This window comes from Geospiza fortis, unplaced genomic scaffold, assembly GCF_000277835.1.
Source record: "Geospiza fortis unplaced genomic scaffold, GeoFor_1.0 scaffold333, whole genome shotgun sequence".
NCBI lineage: Eukaryota > Metazoa > Chordata > Aves > Passeriformes > Thraupidae > Geospiza > Geospiza fortis.
This window is the reverse complement of record NW_005054347.1, coordinates 2,591,759-2,617,314: the sequence shown is the minus strand read 5'-3', so window position 1 is coordinate 2,617,314 and position 25,556 is coordinate 2,591,759. Positions and strand designations below refer to the sequence as shown.

At 46.4% G+C, this 25,556-nt stretch overlaps 1 protein-coding gene across 1 annotated transcript in view; it reads left to right on the top strand.

The window, feature by feature from the left end:
• ERI3 (ERI1 exoribonuclease family member 3) overlaps positions 1-25,556 on the top strand; it is a 118,465-nt gene that overhangs the window by 18,257 nt on the left and 74,652 nt on the right. The window contains exons 3-5 of the mRNA XM_031058730.1: positions 2,000-2,059; positions 4,264-4,355; positions 24,119-24,191. Coding sequence (XP_030914590.1) covers positions 2,000-2,059; positions 4,264-4,355; positions 24,119-24,191 — 225 coding nt within the window. The remainder of the gene's footprint in view (positions 1-1,999; positions 2,060-4,263; positions 4,356-24,118; positions 24,192-25,556) is intronic.

The following is a 25,556-nucleotide window of genomic DNA, read 5'->3' as shown; positions in this document are numbered from 1 at the left end:
TTTCAGCTTGGCCTCATTGTGACAGAACGAGGAATAATGACTTTAAACTAGTCAACTAAGTGTACAAAAGAAGATTTTTACACTGAGGGTGGTGAAACAGTGGCACAAATTGCCAGAGAGATAACATTTAAGGTCAGGTTGGATGGGGCTGTGAACAACCTGATCTAGTTGAAGATGTCCCTACTCACTGCAGGGAGGTTGGACTGGATGAACTTTAAAGGTCCCTTCCAAAACAAACTATTCTATGTTCCTTTCTGAACACACCTTTCAGTCACTTCCAGAGATTGGGTAGAGCTGCTGTCTGAAAGGCAGAACCAGCACTTAGCAATAGGTGAGCTGTCCACCTCTGCCAGAAGAATACCTGGAGAGAAAGATGGCAAGAAAAGCAAAAACCATGCCAGTGAGCTTTAAAAACTGCTCTAAAGAGCCATGCATTAGTTCCTCAAATCTATTTGCTTCTCAGAGCATGGAAGTCTGTAGGTAGCAGCTGTTAACACAATTAAAATAGAGATTAATATAAAAACAGTTTCTGAAATATAAAACAGTGTCTATGTCCCACCACTTTCCTAAAATTCCACTTCATAATGTCTTGATGAACTTGCGAAACACACCTAGAGGAACTCTGCATTCTTCAAATTAAAATACTTCCCCTAAAAGGTATGTATTGCCATTTCATGGAGTCACTATGAGAGAATAATCTTTCCACTTGCAGTTTATTCAGTAAGTCAGGTATTTGGTATTCATTAAATGTAATTACAGTTTAATTGGAGTTTAATATAATTTCTTCTTCTGTCCTCCAAGTTCAGTGCTGTAAGCCAAGCAACCAAAGAAACTGAGAGATAGAAACCATTTAGCTTCCTTGAGTTGCCACATACTTAATAAAGCAGAGCCCTCTGGTTTGTGAGAGGACTTACCTTGTACAAGTAGGTTGAGCTGGTCTGTGTGGAAGAGTTACTCCTGGGTGATAGTATGGGCATCAGTACCTCTCAACTGGATGCTATGGCTTCCAGAGGCATGGATGCTTCTAGGTTGAGCTTGACCTTTATTTTATGAAAATGTGTGAGATGTGTAGCTTCAGGAAAGTGCCATATAAAGTGAAATCCCATTGTGTGCACTTGTTTTAATAATGATTTTTTTAATTACTTGGGTGCATTGATGGCAAGCTACTGAACTCCAATATTCAATATGTTAAAAGACAGTTTTGTCAGATGGAAGGCAGACAGAAAAATTATCTGTTTTCCATGCACCTCAAGCTCTCCTGGGCAGACACAGGCAGAGGCCTGTGAGACTACATCTTTTAATGCACGTGTTTAGCTTTGAACAGCCAAGCAGTGTAGGAGCAGTCAGTGGGAGTATCTGTTGGCAGGACCTCTTCTAAGGAACCTACTGGAAAACAGACTAGACAGGGCTCTGGAAGAAAGTGCTTTTCTTCAGCTTTCATTCCATTATTTTGAATACAATTTTGAACTGCCGAGGAATGTTGTGATGGACTATGGGAGCGTGCACATGCTGTCTGCCCAGCTCAGGGGAGGATTACTGTGTCCACTCCAGGTCTCACTTGCCAATACTTCTCTGTTTCGTTCATCTGACACTGAAATTGTGGTGTCACTGTGACAAAAGAGGAATGTCCAGAGACCTTGGTAGTCACCACTGCCTGTGTACATCAAGGCAACACCAAAACTGCTGAAGGGCATGTTGAAAAAGGGCATCATGCTGATGTATGACACTGCTCCCCAAATGGATCCTGCCGTGCTGAGAATTTGTAGTTTTGTGGTGTGGGTAGGAGCCCCACTACATTTCCGTGTTTGGGATGGAACTGTGCCCTTGCCTGTGGCTGGGGAGTTACCAGGGTCACTCTGCTGTGGCTGGTTCCTCATCATCACCCCTGTGGGTCACAGGATCATGTTTTGGTTGCAGAAAGGTGGACAGGAGAGTAGACCTCTCTAATGATCTTTTGAGTGCTGCTCTGGTGACTGCTTTACGTTTGTCTCTGTTTCAGCTGACTGGGATTATTCAAGGCATGGTGGATGGGCAGCCGAGCCTCCAGCAAGTGCTTGAGGTAAGCAGAGTAACCTTTAGTTCTCAAACTCTGACCTCTGGTCTTGTAGTCCCCTCTTCGTCTCTTTCCCTGCACCCTCCCCTTGCTGAGAATCGAACCGCGTAATTTGACTATGATTACAGCTTCATTAGAATAACATTTGCTGTCACACTGGTGACACACTGCTGAGATTATTGAACCATTGATCTGTCATCTCCAGCTGTTCATGTCAAGGGTGCTGACAAGATATCCAAACTCCTGCCAGTACATAGGGGAAGAGGCGATTCTTTCTTGAGCCAGTTTTAAAGCACCAAGACATTGCTCATGACCACTGCTCCTGGAGATTCTGCTTTCATTTCTTTTCCCCTCTCTCAGTACTATATTAAATTATTTTTTCTACCTGTTTAAATGCTCAATAGTACATGTAGTATAGAGAGAAAATACCTCTGAAATCTAATCTAAAGGATGTGTGAATGCAGATACAGCCCTAATAATATCTTCTGCTTAATGTGGAATTCCTTGAGCATTTAAGGCCTAATTAGCTTAGAAGTATTTCTCCATCAATAGCTTTTGTTGGTAGTCAGATAGGGAAGGAAACCTCCTCAAGCAGAGCCTGCTTGGGCTGCAGGTTGGTGTTTGATGCGTCATCTCTGTCAGGATTTCCACTGCTGTGTAACCTAATCAGAATAATTGCAACTATTGTTTATCTGAGGAAATCAAATTAAAGGTGTTAAAACCCTCCATGGAGACAGCATTTGATGGGCACTCACATCAGGGAGTTTAGAAAGGTTACCACTGCTGTCCCCAACTCCAGGCAGGCTCATGTGAGGCTGGCTGGGAGATCCTGTCAGCCAAAGGGAGTGTGGCTGAGAGGCTGGATGCTGCTTTTCTGGGGAGTTTTACTCAGGGGGATGTTGTACAGTCACAGGAAGAAGCATCGACCCCTGGCAGGAAAGGCTGTGTTGGTGACATGAGACTGAAGATGGTGCTCTGCAGAGGGGGTGTCTCACATCCGTGCAAACCCCCAGCTCTCCAGAGAGCATACAGCAGTTTGCTTGTCCATAAACATACGGATGCATGAGCCTGTTTGCCCCAGGAGGGAGAGCCCTCTTTGCCTGGATGGGTGAATGTAGATTGCCGCTGGAGTATTCCAGAAAATGGTTCATTGTGTTTCTATGGAAGCTTCTTAGAGTGTGGAAACACTTAGATAGAAATTTTTTTTATTTGGACAGAAAAGGTGTTCATACAGCAGCATGTTTCTAGGTTAAAATGAGATTCAGGTCAGGCAGCTTCTGAGGCATGCTGGTTTACTCTGGAGTGAAAGGTGTCAAGCAAGGGAAAAGAGGAGGGATTTCTGTTGCTCAAGCATTGAAAATGCTGCTAATGAGGTTGCATAATAACAGTTGATTGCCTGCCACTGCAAGATTTTGGGCACATCATCTGCTAGTTGTAGCTGGACTAAGTGTCTATGCAGGGCTTCTGTCTGTGCAGGGCTTCTAGTCTAGGTTAGTTCCTTAATCCCTGAGGTGGATTGTATTCTCCAGGTTAACGTGGCCCATTTTTTAAGAGGACCCAGAATGTCTGTCCCTGTGGGAAGTTGATCAGGAATAGTGGATCCTCTTTAAATTCACACTATCCTGAACAAGCACTTCTTCAGAACTATAAGAAGGAAAGAAGAATCCAGCCTGGAGAGGAAGGGGACACCTGGCTTTGCTTGTTGCTGCCACGCAGTGACTGTGTGTGCCCAACCCTTCCATTTTTTTCCCCTTCCCATATCCCCCTGGTGCTATATGAATTAGTGTATGTGAGAAAAGCTGTAGGGGAGGGATGCCATCTCAATATACCTGTCTTTCTCCTTACTGGAGGGGACAGAAGTTATGTTTCCTACGAGCCTCTTTGGTACAGGCAGAGGAGAAATGCCAGGTAACAGCACAGCTGTATCGTCCCGTTAACGCTGCACAACTTTCATCCCTCCACAAGCAGAGCTGCTGCAGTGTCTGATAAGATCATCTCTCCTCTGTTGCCTGATGTCTCCTATCAGAAATCTTCAAAGGTCCAAACGTGCTGTTGTTGAGATGGCAAGCAAAGAGAGAAGAGAGAGAGGGAGAGGTTGGATAAGATCACAATTTTCTTCTCTCTTGATTGCAAGCAGCTTATCTGAGTTTAACTCTTGTGGCTCGGCCTGTCTCTGCAAAACTCATCCTCTTTTCTTGCCTTCCTTTCAGAGGGTTGACGAGTGGATGGCAAAGGAAGGCCTCTTAGATCCCAGCGTCAAGTCGATTTTTGTGACCTGTGGAGACTGGGATTTGAAAGTGATGTGAGTATGGGAGGGGAGGGAGATTTTCCTGGGCTTTATTGCTCCATGCTTGCTTGTAGTGAATATGTCTTTGTCCTTGCAAGCCTCCAACTGTCCCTACTCATTGTTTCTTAGGGAAATTGTTGTTTGCCATGCATAACTGGGAGAGGAAAGTTGTTTCAGAAGAGAGGTGGGTGCTGGGCATGGTGCAAGATCACTGCCTAGGATATTCCCTGTAGAGAGTGAAGCCTTTCAGAACCCCAAGAAAAGTTTAAACTGGAGCTTTGTGACGTTTTGCCTTTTACCCAATATACTTTCCAAAGGGATGGATATTTCTGAGTGCATACGTGAATGATCAAGTGATGATCCTTACCTGACTTCCTGCATTTAAGGGTTTTTCTGTCATCTTGGCACAGTAATTCAATGTGAATCACAGAGTAGTCTTTGGAACAGAACACAAGCAGAATAGAAGCCAGGTCTGGCATGCTTCAGTGGTGTTCTTATCGTTAAGGTCATCTTCATCATCTGGGTGAATATCTGGCAAGTACCAGGTGGGGGCCTGCACAGGGATCTGCAAATGTTAGTGCATGTGCGTGTTTTGTTAGAAAAATAGCTAGGCCACAACCTAAAAATGTTATTGTAAGAATGGAGCTAAATGCTGAAAAATTAAATTAGTTCAATCTCCGAAGTGTTTGCAGATCAGTGTCCTATAGAGATGGATTCCTTTGGATTAGTATAATCTTGCTTCAGCTTTTCATTTCCCTGTGGTGCTGGATAAGGATTCCTGTTGTTATCACACCAGTAAAGCATGGGCTTGACACATCCCATCCTAAACTGACAGCCACAACTTGTTAGTAGTGTTACTTGGTTTTCACTGTGACACTGGTTTCCCCAAGCTGGAAGCCTAAATAAACTGCACATAGTCTAGGAGCAATCAGCACGAGTTCTTCCCTGACAAGTAGTCTTTGCAGAGTGGCAGCTTCTTGCCTTTTCTTTGTGTAATTAGTGAAACATGAAATATGGGGTCCAAAGCTCAGCACAAGCACTAGTAGTACTGAGAAATTGGCTCCAGACAGAGACAGAGGGGTGGTATTCGAATTTTTGAGTCAGAATCTTGGTCTTTGCTCAGGCTGTGTCCACAGCTCATATATATTGCAAGTTCCTGTGTTAGTTGCTTAAATTAGGAGTGAGTTATTTTTCATTATATATCATGTTTAAGCATCTGTTAGAGACCAGCCCAGTTGCTGTGCTAAACTTCTGTTTCTCATGTATTCTATTTTTTCTGTTCTTTACTCCTGTATTGGTGTTGTAAGTCCAATTTACCACTTTATTGATGGTTGTGAGAAACAGTTATCTTTGCTCCAAGCCCATCTTTCCATCGCTTTCACAGTGGGCTGACAAGATTCCCAGGTGATGACATCCTAACTTGGTGTTCATATGGAAAGAGCAACCTGGACGTGTTGGGTGGCTTTTTTTTTTTCTTCAGAGCCCTACAGCAGGCAAATAGAGGTAAAGATGAGCCCCATTTGTGGTGAGCCATAGGGGTTGTGAGGTGAGCTGTCTCAGAGGGACATGCTGTGCTGGAGTGGAGATACGCTATTGACTGTTTGCAGTGGTCTCTCGCATGGATTGTCCCTCACTACTCAGCTGGAAAAGAAGACTCCACTCCTGGCCATGAGGTTGTTGAGAGTGGTTCATTTCTCCCTCTTCCTTTTAAAATTGTTTTTTAAACCATTAACTTCAGAATTCAATCCTGAAGCGTCTTCAGGGCAAAGCAGAAAATGCATTGTGTGTTTCCAAGCACATGGATAGCAGGAGTCTGGCTGCAGCCGTCTGGTGAGTAGCACATCACGCCGCTCCATCACCGATTGGGTGCTGCAGCGTGTAGCGTCACATCTGATTAGCACCATGCCAGTGGATGAGGCTGGAGTGAGGACTCCCTGCCAGCTCTGACTTGTCTCATTTCCCATTACTTTTATCCGTCACCACAAATGCCGAGTCTCCCTCCTGAACTAATTAAGTTTGCGTGTGTTTAGACACATTGCCAAATAGGGTTTAGCAAAGCAGAACTGAGCATCTCTTTTTAAAGAGAGAAAGCGGAGAGCTGAAACAAGGCTGCTCAGACAGGGAGGCACAGCCTCAGAGACGTGGAACATCCATGAGGTATTCCAGGGAACCCTCCATGCTTCCCTAGAAGACCTGTGGTGTAGCTGATGCCCTTTGCTACCACGTTGAGACCACACGCTGGTCACAAAAGACAGCAGGAAGGGAGGTGGTGCTGTTTGTCCACTTTTGGAGGAGTGTTGTTGGAACATTGCATGGTAGAAACCTGGCTGGGTTCCAGAGGAATTGAGGACACTGAGGTGAGTGCAACACTTCCTGGCTTAAGGAGCCACGACTTGTGACAAGTTTACTCCTAACTCTGCTCTTTCTTTTCTCAGCTTCCTTAGTAATGACAGCTGCTTGCATAGCTGCAATCCTCTTACCCAGATCTTGAGTGGTTTGGAGTTCCTGTCCTCCGTTGTCCTTAGCTTGGCTGGTAAACCATGCAGCTTTGTTCCTGGCTTCTCCAGCAGTGACCTGGGCATTTAGTTTGGCTTCTGTCTGCATGTGCTGTTCTGGAGCTGAGATATGGTGTCTTCTGAACTGGTCTGTCTACTGTGAGGGGTTCCAGTAGGTGCCACTGGTAGGTGCCAGGGAGGCACAGTGGGATGAGCAAACTGGATGTGGGGAAGTGGTTGTAACAAGGAGGAGGAACCTTCAAGCCTGTCAGTGTTGGATATAGGGATAAGGTAGGGAAATAGCCCTGCCTAAGCCAGGAGTTGCAATGTGTGTAGCTCAAACAAAAGCACCAGAGAAATAGTGACTGTCGGGGTACTGCTCTCTGTTGATGGTGTCTGGCACTACTGAGTCTGCAGGATTCAAGATGTAAACTCAGCTGCTAAAGGATCACTAAAGCTTCTGCTTGGCTCAGGGATCTTCAGGAAAAGAGGCACTGTGTGGCTACAGACTTGATTGCTCTTGGACACTGGAGCTTCCTTGGAAGACCACAGAGCTGTGTGTCTGTCTTCCCTCAGACAATAGGGAGCACTAATCACAAGGAGCTGGGTGCCCAAAACACCAGGCATCTGAGAAGGGCTTATGGAGGTTTAGCATGAGTCAAGGTCCTCGGCTATGCTGCCAAAGGCTTTGTCATGGGTGTGGTGCACCACCAGAAGTGCACCTGTTGGAGGGATTTGGTTGCTGCTGGAGAGAGTCCGTTGTGTGAGAGGGCTCCTAAATGAAGCGCTGATCCTCTACTGGCTGTGCTTGGATTAACCTGCTTTCAGTTCTTGGTGTGTGTGTGAATCAGGCTGGTGTTGGGGAGACAGCAGCTCTCCTGCCAGCCCTCCCCTTCCCTCTTGTTAAGATGCAATTTCTTTAATGAGGAAAACCTCTTGAGTAGGAACATCACCTTTCTTGAAGGCTTGTCCTGACAAGGCAGTTCAAGCCGACAGAGTCGCGTATCAACTTCAGCAAATATCAGTCACTCATTACAGAGACTCTTCTCCCCCCCACCCCCCAGCAACACCCCTCATTCCCAGACAAGGGAATGAATCACACTTCTGCTCTTGAATACATCATGACAAGTCATGGTTCTAATGAGAGAGGGCCATTCATTCTGGGTGGAAAGTTCCCTGTGTCGACTCAGAAATGTTATTAATTAAAGAGAGCTACCTGAAGCAAAAGATGAAAGGAGCACCAGACCTGCCAAGCTAAAATATGAGTGGGGATACAGCCTCGTTAGACACACGGTCCTCAGGCCTCTGCATGCTCAGTGGGAGGATTCCTTTAGCCTGTTGCAAGGAGCTATAGTCCAAGTTTAACAGCTCCAGGGATGGATTCAGATACCTGATGTCGTCTGCTTTAGTGCTTGGACCTCATTCTGCACCTAGGTTGGAACTGACACTAGTCATTAAGCAAATAGCATTGATGTGGCATTGGGTGGTGAGGGTAATGTGCCTCTGAAGGGTTGAGGGAGCTGCTGACTGCAGGAGACGGGTTTAGTGGAAAAGAGGGTACTTAGTATCTGCCACAGTTGAGCCCTTGTAATATAAGCTCTTTAGTGTAGTTTATTTCTGCTGAAATGTCAAATTGCTTTCCCCTGTGTGTGAAACCAGTTTGTGGGCTCTTAAACACAATGTGAATTAATCTTGGCAACAAAAGAGGCATTTTTACCATGTGTTCATAGATACAGAGTTGAAGTACGGTGAGGTTAAGTGAGATGCCTGTGGCTGTGCAGGCAGGCAGAGGCAGAGCTGAAGTCTTATGTCCCAAGTCTCAGACCTGCACCGTAATGTCAGAAGCATCAGTTAATCCTTCTCCTTCCAGATTTGGATTGTTCTGTAAATGCACTGAGCATAGCCAAAAGTACATGTAGGCTTTGGTCTATATAACTCTGACATGAAGATGCTTTAACTGCACTTACTGTGGCTGATCAGAACATACTAATTTATGTCTTCACAGGAAACTACTGCTCAGAAGTTTTTTATTTTCTTAAATAAGTGTTAAAAGGCAAGTACTCTCTAATATAGTGATAAAACATAGTGAAGTGTCTTGAAATGTTTATAGCCCTTGGTGCTCTTCCTAGGTTGGATATTAGTAAATTCTGAGCAGTAAATTATACCATTGCTTAATTTTGTCCTACTGTTTTAATTCTTTCTTGCAAGTTACACAGACTGGGAGGATGCTTGTCTTCTCCAAAATGTGGCAGTGGGTTGCTCTTTCCAGGTTTCTGTCCTGGACGTTTTTGAGATCAGAATTAGGTCATGAATGGAAAAGAATTGTTGGTGTTAGTGTCCTCTGTACATGCTGTTCTTTATCACAGGACCAGGAGGGGGTTGGTAGCCTCTACCTCAGAGAGAAATTGCAGATGAGCACTGGCTAGAGTGAGTGGGAAGGCTTGGGTAGTCATGAGGAAGGGCAGGAGAAGGTGTGGGGCGGGCTGGCTGTGTGGCAGCCAGGCAAGAGGTATTTTCAGAGTTGAGAGTAACAAGAAAGATCTGGTAACTGAAAGATAATGTAGTCATCTGTATTTAAAGCTAATAAAACAATTCCTTTCCAGCTAAGATTTTAGATTAGCTTGGTGGTGCTTTTTTAGTGGGGATCATTTTGCTGAACAAGCCTATGCTGTATCTCTTCACACGGTTACACTGGCTGAACAAAGAGTGTGGTGTGAACTACAGTGAAGGGATGGGACTGAATATCCAGGGTCAGGAACCTTTTGAGTCAGCTTTGCTGATGGAGTTGTTCATGTAATTACATCCTAAAGTGCTTTGCCAGAGCTAAGCAAGGGAGCCTTGTGAGCACTTACAGGGAATAGCAGTGACCCCATTCACTTCTGTGACCCTGCAGTCCAGCTTTTTGTTTTTAAAGAAAATGATATCACTTATGCAAAAAAAAAATTTGGATTTTAAGATTCCCCCTCTGTACACTCTTATTTAAAATGAATATACCAGACTTGACTTTTGTTATCCTTATGTACCAGTTACCCTGGCTGACTCCTGTTCTTGTCTTTATTTGAAATAATTGGTTGCTTGGGCTTCTGCAAGTTACATTGTCCTAGATGTTTGGGAATGTCTTTGGGTTAAGCTTTGGACATTAAATCTTTACATAGGGATCATAATGCAATGGACCTTCAGGTCTGTTCTTTATCTGGCACATTATAGCAAAGACATTTGTCATATCAGGGCTGTAGTGGCTACAGATTTACTGAGCTGTGGTGCCTGGTGCACTCTGGGGAGCAGGACTCTTCTACCTGGAAATTAAGACCAAAGAAGTTGGAAGCAGCGTGAAAAGAGTCTGGAGAAATTTACAAATAAATTTGCAGTCCAAGGGAGAATGAGGCAGGCATTGCATCATGCACTTTATTTCCAGCACTGAACCTTTGGGATGGAGTAGTAAGTGGAGAAGGTAGATTTTCTACCCCTGGGTAACTTAACTCAAGCTGTTTGAAAACAATCACACTGAACTGGATGTAAATCAATGGTCTCAATGTCATCTGCTCACAGAGTAGGGAGCCATAGTGCCCTCTGCACCAGGAATCACTAGGGTGAATTCTGTGTCCAGGGTTTTGGTGAATTCTGTGTCCAGGATTTTAGTGAATTCAGGCAAAATTGTTTCAAAATCAATGGATCTATAATGGGTACTTGGTAAATGGGTACCTAGCCTCTGTCTGTATGAGAGCCCTCTAATAGCAGTTCAGGATTGTGGTGATTCTGTGCCTTGGGGAATTGAAAAGCTGGTTGGCTTGGGACTGCAGAGGACAATCACTGGAGGGCTGTTTGCCAGCTGAATTTTGTTGTTTGTGGCATGTGTGAAAAACAGGATTTAGCTCCACAAAGTGTTTGTTTTCTCTTAGAATAGCTTAATTTTTCTAGTGTTAGACAGCCGTAGTGTTTCATGCTGGGTCTGAAATGTCAGCTGTCTTCCTTTGGATCCCAGCTCTTCTTACTTTGCAGCTGAAGCAGAGCAGTTGCGTGTTGGCACCAATGCTGCCCTCTCAGTGGCTTGGCTGGGAGAGATGTGCTTATGCCTTCTTTGCCTAGAGAGCTCTGCTTGAAGAATACTGCCAGCCTGGGAGCAGCATCGTTCCTCTTTCACTTGCTCTGCTGTGTGAGTCTATAGCTTTCTTGAAAATGTTTTATTTTGTTGGGATGTTTGTTTCCTGTTGGGAGCCATTTTCCTGGATGGGTTTAGTCCCTTTCCTCCTGAAGCTCCTGGCTGGCAAAGACCTACTGGGCCATCTTGAGGTCATCCCTGGTATTTTCCCTCCAGCATATTCTCACGCGCCTTGTCCAGCGACGCTCTGTATCCTCAGGAGTGGATGATGAGGTGTGTGCAGGACTTGGGAGGACACTGGAGCTGCAGATTAACTTTTTGAGCTGAGTCCGTTTCATGTTGGAGTCACCTTTTTCCATGTTTGGCCCAGGCGCTGCCATCAGCAGCCTGGCACCCCAAAGGCAGTGTCACATGGTCAGACATTGATGTGGACCAGGTGTTAGCAGTGATGTGAGGCATATGGAGGTGGTGGTAGAAGAAAGCAGAATAGAGAAGTCTGTGGGAAGAAGATAGAGGAAGCAGGGTGATGTCCTGGCAGGGTTGTGTCCGGGAAGCTCATACTGCCCAGGACTTCATCCTGCCTTGGTCCTACCAGCTTTGCCTGTCTTGGAGCAAGGATTTCTCCTCCTCTCTGCCTGGCACTCTGGGACACCCTTTGTTTTTCCTCTGTAGGTGCCTCTTGGTCATCTCTAATTTCCTTGCTTCAGTTTTTCCACGTGCCTGTTGAACCAGGTCTCGGTGCTGACTGTTGGCCAGCGTGCCCAAGGTGCCTGGGCACCAGCTGAGTTCAGTTCCTCGTTCCTGCCTGGAGTCACATCTGTCCCTGCAAACCAGGTGCATGGAGTAGGCTGGTGGGAGGTTGCCAAGACCTCTCCTCCAGCTCACAATGCTCCCAGCTCTGAAGAGAACTTTTACATTTTATGGACCATTTAGCTTCCCAATGGTGATCCTAATTCTTCACAGCATGTATATGCCATTTCTTGGTTATTAAAAGGACCCCTGAAAAGGAGCTGCCCTCTCAGTCAAGAGCTCTTCCATGCAGTTAATTGCAGGAAGGTTTTCCTTAGACTGTGAGGCTTAATATTTCCAAACTCTCCCTGTGCTAAGAGGGTGAATTAGTACCCAGGTTTCCCCATGGCTGCAGAGCCCCTTGTGCACCATCAGTAAGCAGGTGTAGGAAGAACACAGGCTGGGAGTAGTTCAGACTTGGAAATGCTCTGGAGGAAGTCCACTTGATTTCTGCACAAAGCTCAAGAGTGCTTTAAAGGTTGTCTGGCCAGGTGTCTCAGTCTTTCATCTCTATATCCTTATTTCGTGTGACACTTCAGGTGCCAAAGTAGCCTCCATTCCTTGGGGGCTCAAGCAAGCACCATGTTTACTGGGAAAGGAGTGATTACCTTGGACTTAGTGACAAGTGAGCCAAAGGTTGGATGGATGGATGGATGGATGGATGGATGGATGGATGGATGGATGGATGGATGGATGGATGGATGGATGGACTGGAGGTGATTCAAGCAGGGAAGTTCTTTGTCAAGTCACTGTGCTGTGTATGAGAAAACAGAGGCAGCAAGCCATTAGACAGTGTTTTTCAGGTGTGAGGAAGCTGCTGAGGTCCTCTGGCATTGTGAAATGCCAAGTGAAATGTTACTGCCATGTGGAGCACAGCAGTGTGTTGGAATTAATGAGTCTGGTGTAGGAAGAGCACATGTGAACAGTCTGGAGGGTTAATGTGTGAGGATGATAGACTTAGGCAGGGGTTTGTCATCAGGATTGCTGTGTTTGGGAAGCACGTTCTAATGGCAAGACCACATAAAAAGAAATAGGGACTTGCAAGGAGAGCACTAAAAGTCATCAATTGCCAAAGTTGTTTTGTGTTTGCTGCAGGCCTGAAGCAAATTGCTGGCTTAAGGGGCTCTAAGCACCTGGGTCTTGCACTGGATTTACAGGTAAGGTGAAATTGAGAAGGTGCTAAGTAATTAATTCCTCTTCCTGTGACCAGGATGGGAGATGGTTCTGACTTGCCACTTCTCCTCAGAAGTTGCTTCAGAAGCTGGTAAGGGCTCTGGTTTTGAAACCCAGGAAGCAAAGAGGATCCCTGGGTGCCTGACAATTGCTTTTCTCTGTTGGTTCTTTCTTGCAGGCAGCCTCGGGCTGCCTGTCTCTTTGTTAAGAGAGTGACAGCAATGTGACACTGTGAAAATAATTACTAACAAATCACGGTGGTGACTGCAAACAGCTCGCTGTCTTCAGAGGCATGTCAGGGAGCATTAGAGCAGGGCCGTGGGAGCAGCAGAGCGGCTAGGGGCTCTTTCTGTGCTCTAGGCTCAGGGAAGATCTTTGGAGACCTTTGGTGCCTGCCACCCCCACATCATTCCTTCCTTGTTGGCTCTTTCTTTCCTCCCTTCCCTGCCTTTGCCATCAATAATTAAGCCTGTTAATTGCACGGTGAGTTTAGAAAAGCTGCTAATTGTAAGACAGGGCTTCTGCCTTCCCTGGATTCAGCAACCAGACACGGAACAATGAAAAAAATTCTGGAGAGGTATCATGGGCAGAAGCACATCCAAGCTGTGTCTTCCATCTTGCAGCTCTCGTGTGTTGCCCTGGGCAGTAATGTTTATTAGCAGCATGTCCCTAGGAATTCATGGGCTGCTGGTACAGTTGGAGAATGTCCTTGTCCTCAGGAACCTTCAGTCTCTGTGAATCTGAGATAGGTTTGTATTTGTGCAGAGCATCACAGCAAATGTGCGGTTACCTGGCATGTCCAGCAAAAAAAGTGAGCAGAAGAATGAGGATGTTCCAAGATACAGTAGAGATGGTGCCATTCAGTGTGACTGAAGTTGCAGGTGAAGACAATCCTTCAGGGAATAAGGAGTGAACAGGTCACGTGTGAGGAAGGTGGCTGGTGCCAAATAGAGCATCTGAGGGCGTTTCTGCAGGGATGAGCCCCTATGGCTGTGTTGGAGTGAGGGCCCTTCTGCAGGTCTGCACAGAGTCTGAGAGAAGCTCCCTCTAAAGCTTCTCATTACATTGATACAAAGCTCCCTCCAAAGGGCGGGTCTAGCAGAGATACTGATAGGAAACTGGAAGGCAGCTGCTGGCTGAAGTGTGCTTCAGCAGCATTGATAATCAAACACCTGGCAAGCTTTGAGAGGGAGCTCACAGCCTCCCCTCCCCTCCTTGTTCCTGGTGGTATTTCATGTACCTGTTTGAGAACGGGCCGTGCCGTTTGGCAGGGCTCTAAGGGGTGGCAGGAGGTGCGGATGGGAGCCTGCTCCCAGGTGCCTGCTCTACTGTGCAGTCTTCATTCCCATTCCCTTAGTTACTAAAGTGATTTTCCTGACTGTCACATCTGTAAATAATGTTGCTGGCGTATCTAGCAGGATGCAGAGTGGCGATGGATGGGGGAGGGCTGGCGCTGAGGGTGGCCGTAACAGCCCCTCTCCCCAGCTCATACAATATTTATGCAGGGCTGGGAGTCGGCGGCACTGACCTCTGGGTCGTGCTGTTAAACAGCTCCCGCAGCCCCTGCATCCTAATTGCTGCACTTGTCCTTTGCTCTGGAGGATTCGCTGCTCCTTCTCTCTGGCGAAGCAAATACTAATGGCAGCTTGCGCTTGGAGGTGGGAACGGTCTCTTCCCCACAAGGAAAACACAAACTTGTTTTGTGGTTTTTTTTGTGTTTTTCTGTGCCTGTGTAACTTGCACAGAAACCTGTGCTCAGACCCTGTTACCCAGGGTGCTGGTCTCCCCAGTGCTGACAGCATGAGAGCCCATGAAGCTGCTGTGTGTGCAGTTTTGGGTTGTGTATCATCACAGGGCATAGGAAGGCAATTTACCCCATCCCACTGGCTCCTATTAGGATTTCTCTCTTCCCTTTAGTGGGGAGTGGGAAGAAGAAGCAATCTCAGAAGTCAGTTGAGAGAATAGAACTGGGTGATGTGGTGCCAGAAGAAGACAGAGATGACGCCAGGAAAGAAGAGGGGTTCAAACAGAGTCACAAAACAGAATGGCATCTTTTCTTGTAGATCAATGGTCTACTTCAGTGAGTGGAAAGAGAGGTGATACAGAAAGCTGGATGCTCCCTCTGTGGATGAGGGGCTCTTCCCCATGCAAGCGGTACAGCCATGGTTGAAGGTGGAGACAGACCTGGCAGACAGGTTTTCAGCTGATTCGAGTGATTCAAGAAAGCACAAATGACAAAACTTTTGACTGCTAGAGCATGGCTTTCCCCCATGCTTTCTGGTTGGGCTCTGTCCTGCTTGGGGTTTCATATCAAGTGTCTGCAAGTCCAGTGACCTGACTGACCACCCATGTCCCTTATCCTGCCTTGCTGGGTTGGCAGGTCCCCGCTGCGACTGGAAAAGTGCTGTTTAGACTGGAGACTAATGGCCTTTAAGTGACATGATTGTATTATGTTAAGCGTCTATAGGCTTTACCATTAGGCACTAAACAGTTTATGACTCATAGCAGAGAAGCCCTTGTCTTGAAGAGTTTATTTGCTAAATGGTCTGGACAGGCCAGGCTTGGGAGAGGCAAGGTTTCCTCCTGCCTGTCGGAGAGAAGATCTAAGGAAGGCCTGGCACAGGACATATCTTCTTAGTTTAGAGGAGCACCTTAGCTCTAGGTCTTGTGTGTTCAGGTTTCCTAGGGAGAAATACTTCTGCAATGGTATTTGTACAGTGGGAGGAGAATAATATTTAATTTTAGCTTAGTTTTTGTGCATGTTTTGGTTTTAAGGGGGCTTAGACACGATGGATACATCCATTTAATCAGATACATTCCCTTACTCAGTGCATAATTACAGTGTTCTGCAACAGGAGTCTAAATGCTCCCTCCTAAAGCAGCTGGTATGCAGAGAACCAGGCGATTACTACATTAATGTCTGTATGAAAGGCTTATTAACAGACCATATAGACAGAGAAAGGACACATGCTATGTGTAATCAGGATCTGCTGAAGCATGATTCACAGAATAATTTAAATAGAGATTTCTAATCCAGCCACCTGTTCAAAATAGAGCTAACTTCAAACTTAGATTGGGTTGCTCTGGGTATTCTGCAGATGAGCTTGAATGTCTCCAGGGGAGGGGATTTTGCCACCAGTCTGTTCCAGAGCTTTATTACCTGCATGGTGAAGAGTTTTTTCTGATGACAAACTGGACATTGACCTGCTGCAGCCTGTGGTGGTGATGCATGACTTCCACTGAGAATACAGTATGCAATTTGTACACTTCTCTTCATAAAGATGCTGTATAATGTCACGTTTAGTAAGCAGACATACTCTCACACCAAGGTTATGTGTAAAAATCTGTTTGTAGGGGTTTTTCATAAGATCAGGTTCCCAAGGCTGGGGAGGCAACCTCAGCCTTGGAGACTTTGCAGTTTCTCTTTTCTTGGGAGCAGTGTCATGCACTTCTCATGTCAAAGGCAAGTCCACCTAGTTGTTCTCCATATCTGGAAGGGATGGTGAGAACATTTGCTCTACCCCTCCACCAATCTGGAGTAGTGCAAATCTTCCTCCTGCTGCACTTTTAATCTCAGCTGAACCATGGAGCCAGCAGGCTCTGGTTTCCTGCATGGTAATTAAGTACTTATTTAAAAATCAAGAGGCTCAGTTCTGATCCTACTATCCCTGTCTGTTTACAAACTCCAGGTAGAGTTACTCTAGATTTACTCCCACATGCCTAGCAGCAGAATCAGGCCCAGTAAATAGAGCTATGAATCTTTTTAAGAGAAGCTGTTAAGAAGTAGCACATAGATTTATTGTAGCATCATGTGTGCGCAATTGTTGATGAACATCTTCTGTTGGAGGCTGAATACCTGCTGTGTTACAGCCTTGCTTTTAATGTTGAGATAGCATCTCTGCCAGCATCTTGCTGATGCACAGACAGATACTCATAAAAGGGCCAGATCTCACTTGGTGTTAAATGCCTTCATGTTTCATTAAGGTTGATGGCAGTGGAAGGCACACAGTGCTTTGCAGGACGAGCGAGTCACAACAAGCCACTTGCCCTATGTGCTTTTTGTGGCAGAATTATGTCCCTAGTGCCTGGCTGCAAAAGGCTAACACTCTTTTCCATTCACTGGCTAGTGGCTTGGAAAGCAAGGGTCTTGAGGTTCTCTCAAATTTCTTAGTACCCAGCAAAAATTTAAAGAATAGGGATCACACTGTTAGCATATGATGCGTGTTCAGATATTTCAGCCAATGCTGCTATGAGTCTCTAGTGTTAAGGCTTGCAGTTTGCCTTTTAGGCTTCCTAGGCAGGAATTTGTCTGGTAGAGGGAGAATGCAGCTCTGTCCAGAATTGGCATCACAGAAAAAGAAAAGATCTGGAAGTGCCAGGTGTTAACCTTGCTGCTTAGCCTGTGTTTTTGGCCTCATTACACTAATCCAATTAAAGGTTGATGGGAAAAGATAACACACACTCCAGTGAAGGGGTTTGTACAGAATTTCTTTCCTTCCTGGGCATCTGGAGTGGCCTAAGTTATGTTGTGCATCACCACACCTCCTCAGGCCCTGCAGACCCACTGGTGCCTCCATGTGCCATGGTGTGTGCTCTTCTCCTGCATTGTGTCTCTCTTATTACTAATGGAGCATGGATGCATTTTAGCTGCTGGTCAGCCCTCATTAATATCCAGAGATGACAGGTTGACATTTGTAAAGAAGACTTGCATTGACCTTCATGTTGTGCATCGGTGCGGTTGCCGTACAGTGCCCTGTGCTGGATGCTTCTCCCTGTGCTGCCTCGGGAGTGCATTTGTGTTAGCAAAGGGACCGACTGCTCTGTAACCCTTTGCTGCTGTCAGGAGTGCAGACAGTGTGGCTGGATGTCTCTGCATCCCTCTGCCCATTCCAGGACTGGTTGCTGTAGAGCCTCCATCCATCCATCCATCCATCCATCCATCCATCCATCCATCCATCCATCCATCCATCCATCCATCCATCCCAGTGAACAGGACTAGAGGGTGTTGGGGTTGCACTTGTGGTTCCTTGTGAAGGTTTGTTATTTGGGAGCTGGGGACTTAATGGAACACAGCTTTATGCCAATAGCAATGACCTGTCTTCTTCCTTTTCCTGGCTCTTGTCTGGGGAAGCAGTAGAAGAAAAGGCTGTGCTGCCCAGGCATCCTGAGTGCTGTCAGTTGCCTGTCTCTCCCCCAGCCCACGCCGTCCTGGCTTGAGGACTGCTGCAGCCTGCTCGAGAATGACATTTATTAACAGAGGGGGCTTTGAAAAAAGGCAGGCTGCTCCTGCAAAGGCTTCTCACTGTAACTCTGTCTCCTCTCACCAGCCCGTCTGAGGCAATGGCTGCTGGTGTTGAAATTCATTAGTGTTACCTGACAGGCGATGGAGGCTTGCTCTGTCTGTTCCCACTTCCCTGCTCTCATGTCCCTGCTTCATGCACGCTGATATTTAAAGCTGATGTGTGGCTCATACGCTTGTTGCACTGTGACAAGTCTGGGGGTGGTTGAGAGAACTGAGAGGGTGGAAGGAAAGCAAAGAGGGAGAGAGATGGGACCTGTCTCAGGGTTTCTGTGAAAGCCCAGGGCTTTTCAGACCCTCTCTGGATGTACTGTCTTTCCACAGCTACTGCTTGTGAATTTTAAGAGCAGCCAGGCAGGTGTGGTTTGTCCGGCACTGATGGGGGGGCAGAGAGAGATGGCATTGTGTGTGCTTGATGAGTGCTTACCTGGTGGAAAGCAAGAGCAGGTGGGCTCCTCTGGCCTCTTGGCTGGTCTGTGGGGCTGAGAAATTGTGAGTGGGGAGCCAGAGGTCTGGCACAGGGTTTGTACTTCATTTTGGACAGAAGCATGTTTGCACTGAGTGGCAAAGTGACTCCAGCACTGAGGAGGAGACACCTCCCTGCCAAAGCTTCCGGATACACAGGAAGGTAGCCCCAGTCTAAACTGAATTACTGGGATGAGGGAGTTCAGGTTTTTGTGGAGGTGTATGTCAGCATGCTTCAGTTTTTGTAGGCTGTGGTGTGGCTTGGGCTGTTCTTTGTACGTGGGCCAGTCTACTGTGTGTGGATGCTGTGACATCACCCTGACAGAGGCCTTCTGGTTTGGCACTGTGGTTTTGGCAGTCTGCAGCTGCCTCTTTGGGAGAGTATGGACCTACCTGAACTGCTTTGAATGCCTAACTTGGCCCCAGCTCATGTAAGTGCAGGTTAAGTGCAGACAGGTGCAGCTTTGCCTGTTGCAGTACCATTTCTCTGCTAAATCTGTTCAGGTGCCTTAGCATAGGATGTTATTCCCTTGCGACCTTGTCCTGTTGGGAGAGGACACGTAAGCTTGCCTCTTGGCTGGGCAGACATGCCACTCTACATCAAAACAGAGGAGCACCTCTGAGCTGTGTGGTCCAGAGTGTTGACCAGCCTAGCTTTGAACAAAGGGGCCCAGCTGAGGTGGTTTGACAGCTCCTCTCTTTCACCATGGTGCTGTTGTTGCTTAAGCATCCAAGCAGCTTTCTTCATCAGTGAAGGATTTCCAGGCCAGGAGCCTGCCAGTGCTCTCCTTTGCAGCCCAATGCACAAGTGTTGGCCAGGACACAATTAAAATGTTCTGCATCTCTTACAATGCAAGGTCTCCAGGGAATGGATTTTTTTGGAAGGTTAAGATCAGGTCTATAAACCCCAAGATTTAATGTCCCTTTATCTTCCCATGGAGGAACTTGTTCTTTTAACTGCCTCAATATCAATACACCCTGTGTGTAGCAAGTGGCCCAATTTCTTTGTCTCCTGACATCCTGAACCCAGAAGCAGATGGACGTTAACCAGCTCTGATTAGTTGGGAGAATCAAGCATTAATTTTTTATACGCCAGAACCACCTGAGTGACGGAAATCAATTACAGCTGCCCCTCCCCCTTCCATATTAATGTGTTGGCTCTGAACAGAGATGGAGGGACCTGTTGAAACGAGAAACCCCCATTTCTTCATTTGACCCTCTAGATAATTAGGGTTAAATTGATATGCTATCGCACTGGTGACACATTTTATCTGCCTCTGTTTGTACAAGAGGATACAATAGTGGAGGAAGGACCAATTTGTGCCCTGCTTTAGCTAACCAGACTGAGATAAAAGGTGTCACTAGTATGATAACGTTCTTGCCTCATGCTCCTTTATTGTTGCTCAATTTGCCTTTTTTTTTTTTTAATCTCGTTCTTTTTCTTTCAGTACCCTTGGTCATATTTTAACTCCATGCCATCGCATAATGACGCCCTGCTAAATGTGTGTGCAGATAGGCAACTCTGGCTGACAGCCTTCCCTGATAACCGAATTCCAGCCCATCCATCACCAGGCTGCTCTCCTTAACTTAAGGAAAGTGATAACTAAAGCAAGGCCGTTTATCACCGCCGAGCTGTGCGCTTCTTGCTGCCTTGGAGAGAGCTGGCTTCAACAGCAGAAATGCAGCCATGTCACCTCACCTCCTATTGCATCCCGTTCATCTCCAGGCTCCATTTACCCTGCAGGGTGGTGAGGCAGGGCTGGATGGAAATCTGAGCCTGGGGTGGAGAAAGCTCTTTGAAAATGGTGCAGAGTTGCCACTGCTGACCATGGTCTAAGAAGGACTTAGACGTGCTTAGCTGGTGGAGGAGAGTGTGCTACTTGATGTCACTTGCTCTTCTGAGCAAAAGTGATCTGCATTTTGGGAGCAGGCAGAAGTTATGCGCTCCCATCTCTGCTCCTGGGAGGACAGAGCACCAGAGCTGCATTGGAGGCTGGAAAATCACACAGCCATTTTCAAGTTTCTCTATCCTGAATGCAGTTTGGCTGATGGGGTGGTTTTTGAAAGACAGCTTCCTTCCCAAGGAGTGAGAGCTTCAGTGTTTGGGAAGCCAGTTAGAACTCATTCAAAAACTGGAAGGATCATGGGATGTTGAATGCAGCAAAATGTGCCATCATTTCTCCCTTACCTGAGGGAGGGCCAAATCCTGAGCTCTCTGCTAAAGCAAAGCTGCTCTCAGTGAGTAAGTTTGGCTCTGGCAAGAGCAAGAAGCTCGACTGAGCATAAAAGCTTATTTTTCAAAAAAGTGAATGCTCAGGTCAATGGTGGCTCTGATAAATAGACATACTTCCTTACAGCCCATGGTACTTCTGTTCCCCAGGACAGCCACAGATGTGCCTTATTCAGTCCAGCCTGGAAAAGATGATAGAGAAACTCCTGTCTGCTCTCCAGGCTGAAGAGTGGGGGCACCACTGCAGGTGATAGTCTTGGAGCTGGGGAAAAGATTTTGCAGGGGTATTTTCCTCCCCGTGGCTACCAGGAAACCTGGGACCTGTGCAGCGAAAGCCCCTGGTTCCCTGTGCCAGGAGTGCTGTATATTCAGACTAGGCCAGACCCATAAAGCAATCCTTTGCTAATCCTTGCTCAGTGGCTGTGACCCCAGTGGCCTGGAGCCACCAGGACTGCACCTTTCAGCTCAGGGATAGACTTATGTTTTGGTCTGTGCTGCTGACAGCTCGCCCAGGTTATAACAGCAGTGTTGGTCTCTTGGTGCTTGAAAAACTTGAAGCCCCTCTGGATCTGACAAGAAATGAGGGGAGCACAAGCTTGGAGGGGGAGGGGGAATGTCCTGAGGTCACGCAGCTTCACAGGCAGTTTCTGGGGTTGTTACTTGTTTGCAAAAATGTGTCATTTATTTAGTTGACATATTTATTTGGAGCATTTATTTTCTCCAATTAAAGACCCACTGTCCAGTGCCCAGGGCACTCTGCCATCAGTCTCAGGGTGAAAATAGAACCAGACTGTCCAGTTTGCTGGGCCTTTTGGTCCCACAGGGGTGGCAGTGCTTTAGATGTCATTCGTTGCATGGGTGGTTTGCTGTCAATTCCTCTGGCTAACAAGAACAATGCTGCTCTCACTTCTTCTGGGCCCTATCCAGAAGTTAGGTAAATGGATAATTTTTCTTCTCAGTGGAGCTAGGCTCAGACCTGTATTAATGAAAGCCGCTTGGATTTGGAGGAGAAACTAATTTTTTGTAACATACCTTTTGCTAACTTCTGTTATCATCTTCTCTAGCTAAATGTGAGCAGACTGAAAGAGGTTGAGCTAATCAAGTGCCTTTATTTAGACCAGTTGTTTGTTTTAGATGGTTTCTTTTCTTGTGATTCTTTATTTGGGCACCAGCAAAAAGCAGCTTTCCTGGAGAAAGAGCTTTCTCAGCATGCTGCTTGGGGCTGGTTGGGTCTGTTCGACTAAGGGACATCATGGACATCTGTGTAATGGCTGTAAAGTGCATGGGCCAGGCTGCTGTTTGTGTGGCAATGTGCAATTGTGAAGAGTGACTCCAGGTGCTTTATTTCAGCACAGTGGTGTCAGATGAGCTGTGCCCAGGGATGGGACTGCGCTGTCAACTTGCACTACTTGCCCTGCAAATCGCTGTGGCCCTGCTCCTTGCAAGCTCCTTCTTTTGATAGCCTTCCTGCTTTCAAAGAGTTTCCACATTCTTATTCAAATGTGTTTGTATGATTTAAATGATTGGTCCTGAATCATCACATGTACATCTTCTCAGGACCAGGCATTTGACTGTGGCACAGGAAGTCTCTTACTTTCTTAGCCTAAGCAGGGCAAAGGTAGTACACAGGTGGGTCCCAGTGTGTGCTGGCTCTGTTGACAACATATTCCCAGGAGATTCCTCTGGATATGTTTCCCAGCTTCCTTCCTTTTCTTTGCCTCGAAATGGAGGAGTCACCAAGACCAGACTGCTCTGGTCCTGCACTACCCTTGCTCTCACATTATCTGCGTGTGCATTATCTGTGTGGCTCCTTCATCTCCTTACTTCGGGAAATGTCTGGAGAGATGCTTCTCTGTTCACCAAAGGATTTGACCACTCAGGTACTGCCTGGGATATTGATGGTGCCCCTTGGGGTGTTTACTTTGTATCCACTTCTCACCAGAGCTTTTTCCTGTATTTCAGTCTTGAGTCTGAAGGCTAGTCTGGACTATTCATGCTTTCCTCCTTGGAGAGCAAGAGAAGACTTTGCCCTGGACATGATCAGCTGATGCTGGCACTTCTAGCTTTTCCTCCTCCCCTACAATCTCCTCCTACAGCCCCCATGTGCCTGAGGAAGTTGAGATTCCCCACCCTCTCTGTTTGCAAAAGCTGATTCCTGGGGTTGTGACTTTTAACATGCACAAACAGTGCTAATTTAGTCATTTATTTAGTTGACATATTTATTTGGGATGTTCCTTTGCTTCACTTAAAGATCCTGTGACCAGTGCCCCAGGCATGCTCAGCAGTATGTGAATGAACAAGATCCATCAATTACTCTTGATCAGATCAAAGTGGCCAGGAAATACTCCCATAACTCATGTCCCTGCACAGGCTTGGCTGGAGCCACACGGTTTGCGACTCAGCGTTCCCCGGATGAGGGGCACATCCTCACTCCCCTGCAAACACACTGGGATTGGCACTGAGTGGGAGAAGCAGCTTTCCTGAGCTGCTGCTGTCCCTTCAGGCAACCCACCTCCCTTACTGGTGCTGTTTTGTTTTGAGCCCTATTCCATTGGCTTGCTGTAGGAAGGGGGAGAATCAATTTGTGTGCTCACAGCTCTGGCTGCTGTGCTCACATCCCTAATGAGACAGTGTGCACCACCTTGTATCTTAAGAGTTGTGTCTGCTCTCTTCTTCCAAGTACCTGCTTGGAAAACAGCCTCTGCTTTCTTAGCCTTTCACCACTGCTGTCCAAAAAAATGAATGATTTGGTGCCTCCTTCCCTCCCTTATATCTCTTTTGATGTTTTAACCATAAAGGCCAAATGGAGAAGCACCAGGGCATGACAGGTGAATTGTCAGTCCTTCTGTCTGCCCTGTAAGCTGCTGGCAGAGCAGGATGGTTTTGCAGGGATTTGTGATGGGTTTACTTAACCAAGGAGAGCCTAGATACTCCAGTTGTGTTTGTGTGTTAGCCAGTGTGGAGAAGAGCTGAGTGCTGCTCAGTACAGAACTGTTCAAAGTGTTTAGTCTAAAAGGTTTCAGCAGCCTGGATGTATGCAAGTCTTAAGCCAAGCTGTACTCTCATGAGATTTTTTTGCCAAGAGCTATAGTGTTTCTGATGTGCAGCATGATGTTACAGCAGACTTGAGAGTCTTTTCCATCTCTGAACAAAATGCACTTAAGAAAACAGAGTTTGTGTTGTCAAGGCACTGATTAAATCAAACTTGCTCTCTCTTCTCTCTTACAGGTTACCAGGACAATGCCAGTACTTAGGGCTGCCGGTTGCTGATTACTTCAAACAGTGGATTAATCTGAAAAAGGTACTTCTGTGCAAACTGCCTTGGTCTCTATCTCCCTGTCTCCCTCCTCCCCTTGTCCTTCACTTTTCCTCTTTAAGGAGGTGTCTAATAACTACTGCTGTTTTGCATTGAAATGAGTTATTTTCTCAGAAGCTGGGCTGAGCGAGTCCTCCAGCTCCCTATTGTATCTCTTCTAATAGAGTCTTACTGTACTTGATGGGATGTGTTCTGCAGCTGGGGAGAATCCCATTGTGGCAGGCACAGTGCAATATCTGCATAATATTGGGACTCTGTGAGACCCCTTTTCAGTGAAGGTTGTGTTGTCACCAGTATTGCTGACTTTGTTTTGTTTTGCAGCCATATAAGGCTCCTAGGAGCATGGTTCCCGTCAGATGAAATTCCGGTTAATAAATGTGGAAATTCTCCAATATAAAAATCAGTATTTCTCTTTGTGGCAAGGGGAAAGGGAGCTGTCTCAGCAGCATATCCACCTAAGAGATCAGTGATCACTTTGCTAAGCAAAATGCCTCGGACTGAGCACTGTCTGGCGCCTTGTCTTTTGCTGCACACCTTCACTGGGTGGTTAAGAAGCAGCATGCTGTGCATCCACAAGGACCCCTGGCACAGCTGCTCCTCTGCACAGAAAAACACAGTGATGCCATAAGTCACAAACCAAAGTGGGAAGGAAAGAGCAAGTGTGATTACAAGCAGGAACAGGGTGAGGGAGGAGGCTGCAGTCTGTGCACAAGAGAAATTGGGTTGGCCCTCCTGGGTAAACCTTTAGATGAGTAAGATTCCCTTCCCCCATCCAATTTAGTGCTTTATTTGGGTTTCTATGCCTTTTCCTGGTAATTAAGGGTCTCAGTAAGCGAATTTTCTTATAAACAGCTCGTTGTTCTTGCGGGCTTTTCTTTTGTTCTTTTATTTATTTATTGTTTTAAATGGAAGCGTGAGTGACAGGCTGAGCGGCCGCAGAAGGACAATTTGCATGATCTGTTCCGTCAAATAGGGTAGAACATGAACTTAACAAGGGATGCTGGCAGCACATTCCTGGCTGAACTTGTCAAAGGGTCTTGTATTTCCCTGCTGTCAGAGCAAATCTTTTGGCTGATTGCTGGTCCTTGGTAAATGAAATCTGAAAGCACATTGGGGCATTCTGCAGTTCAGTGACCATTAATGATCGCCATTTGAAGTTCACTAAACTTCCGGTGAATGGATAGCAGCTATATAACCAGCAGGTTGATGGCTGCAGAATAATAATACTCAAAAAAAAAAAAAAAAAGAAATCCCTGTGTACTGGGATGTTTGCTAAGAAGTAGGTTGATCCAGCCATGCTCCTCCTCTGAGCCTCAGGATGAATGACTTATGGCACTTTCCCATAGTTCA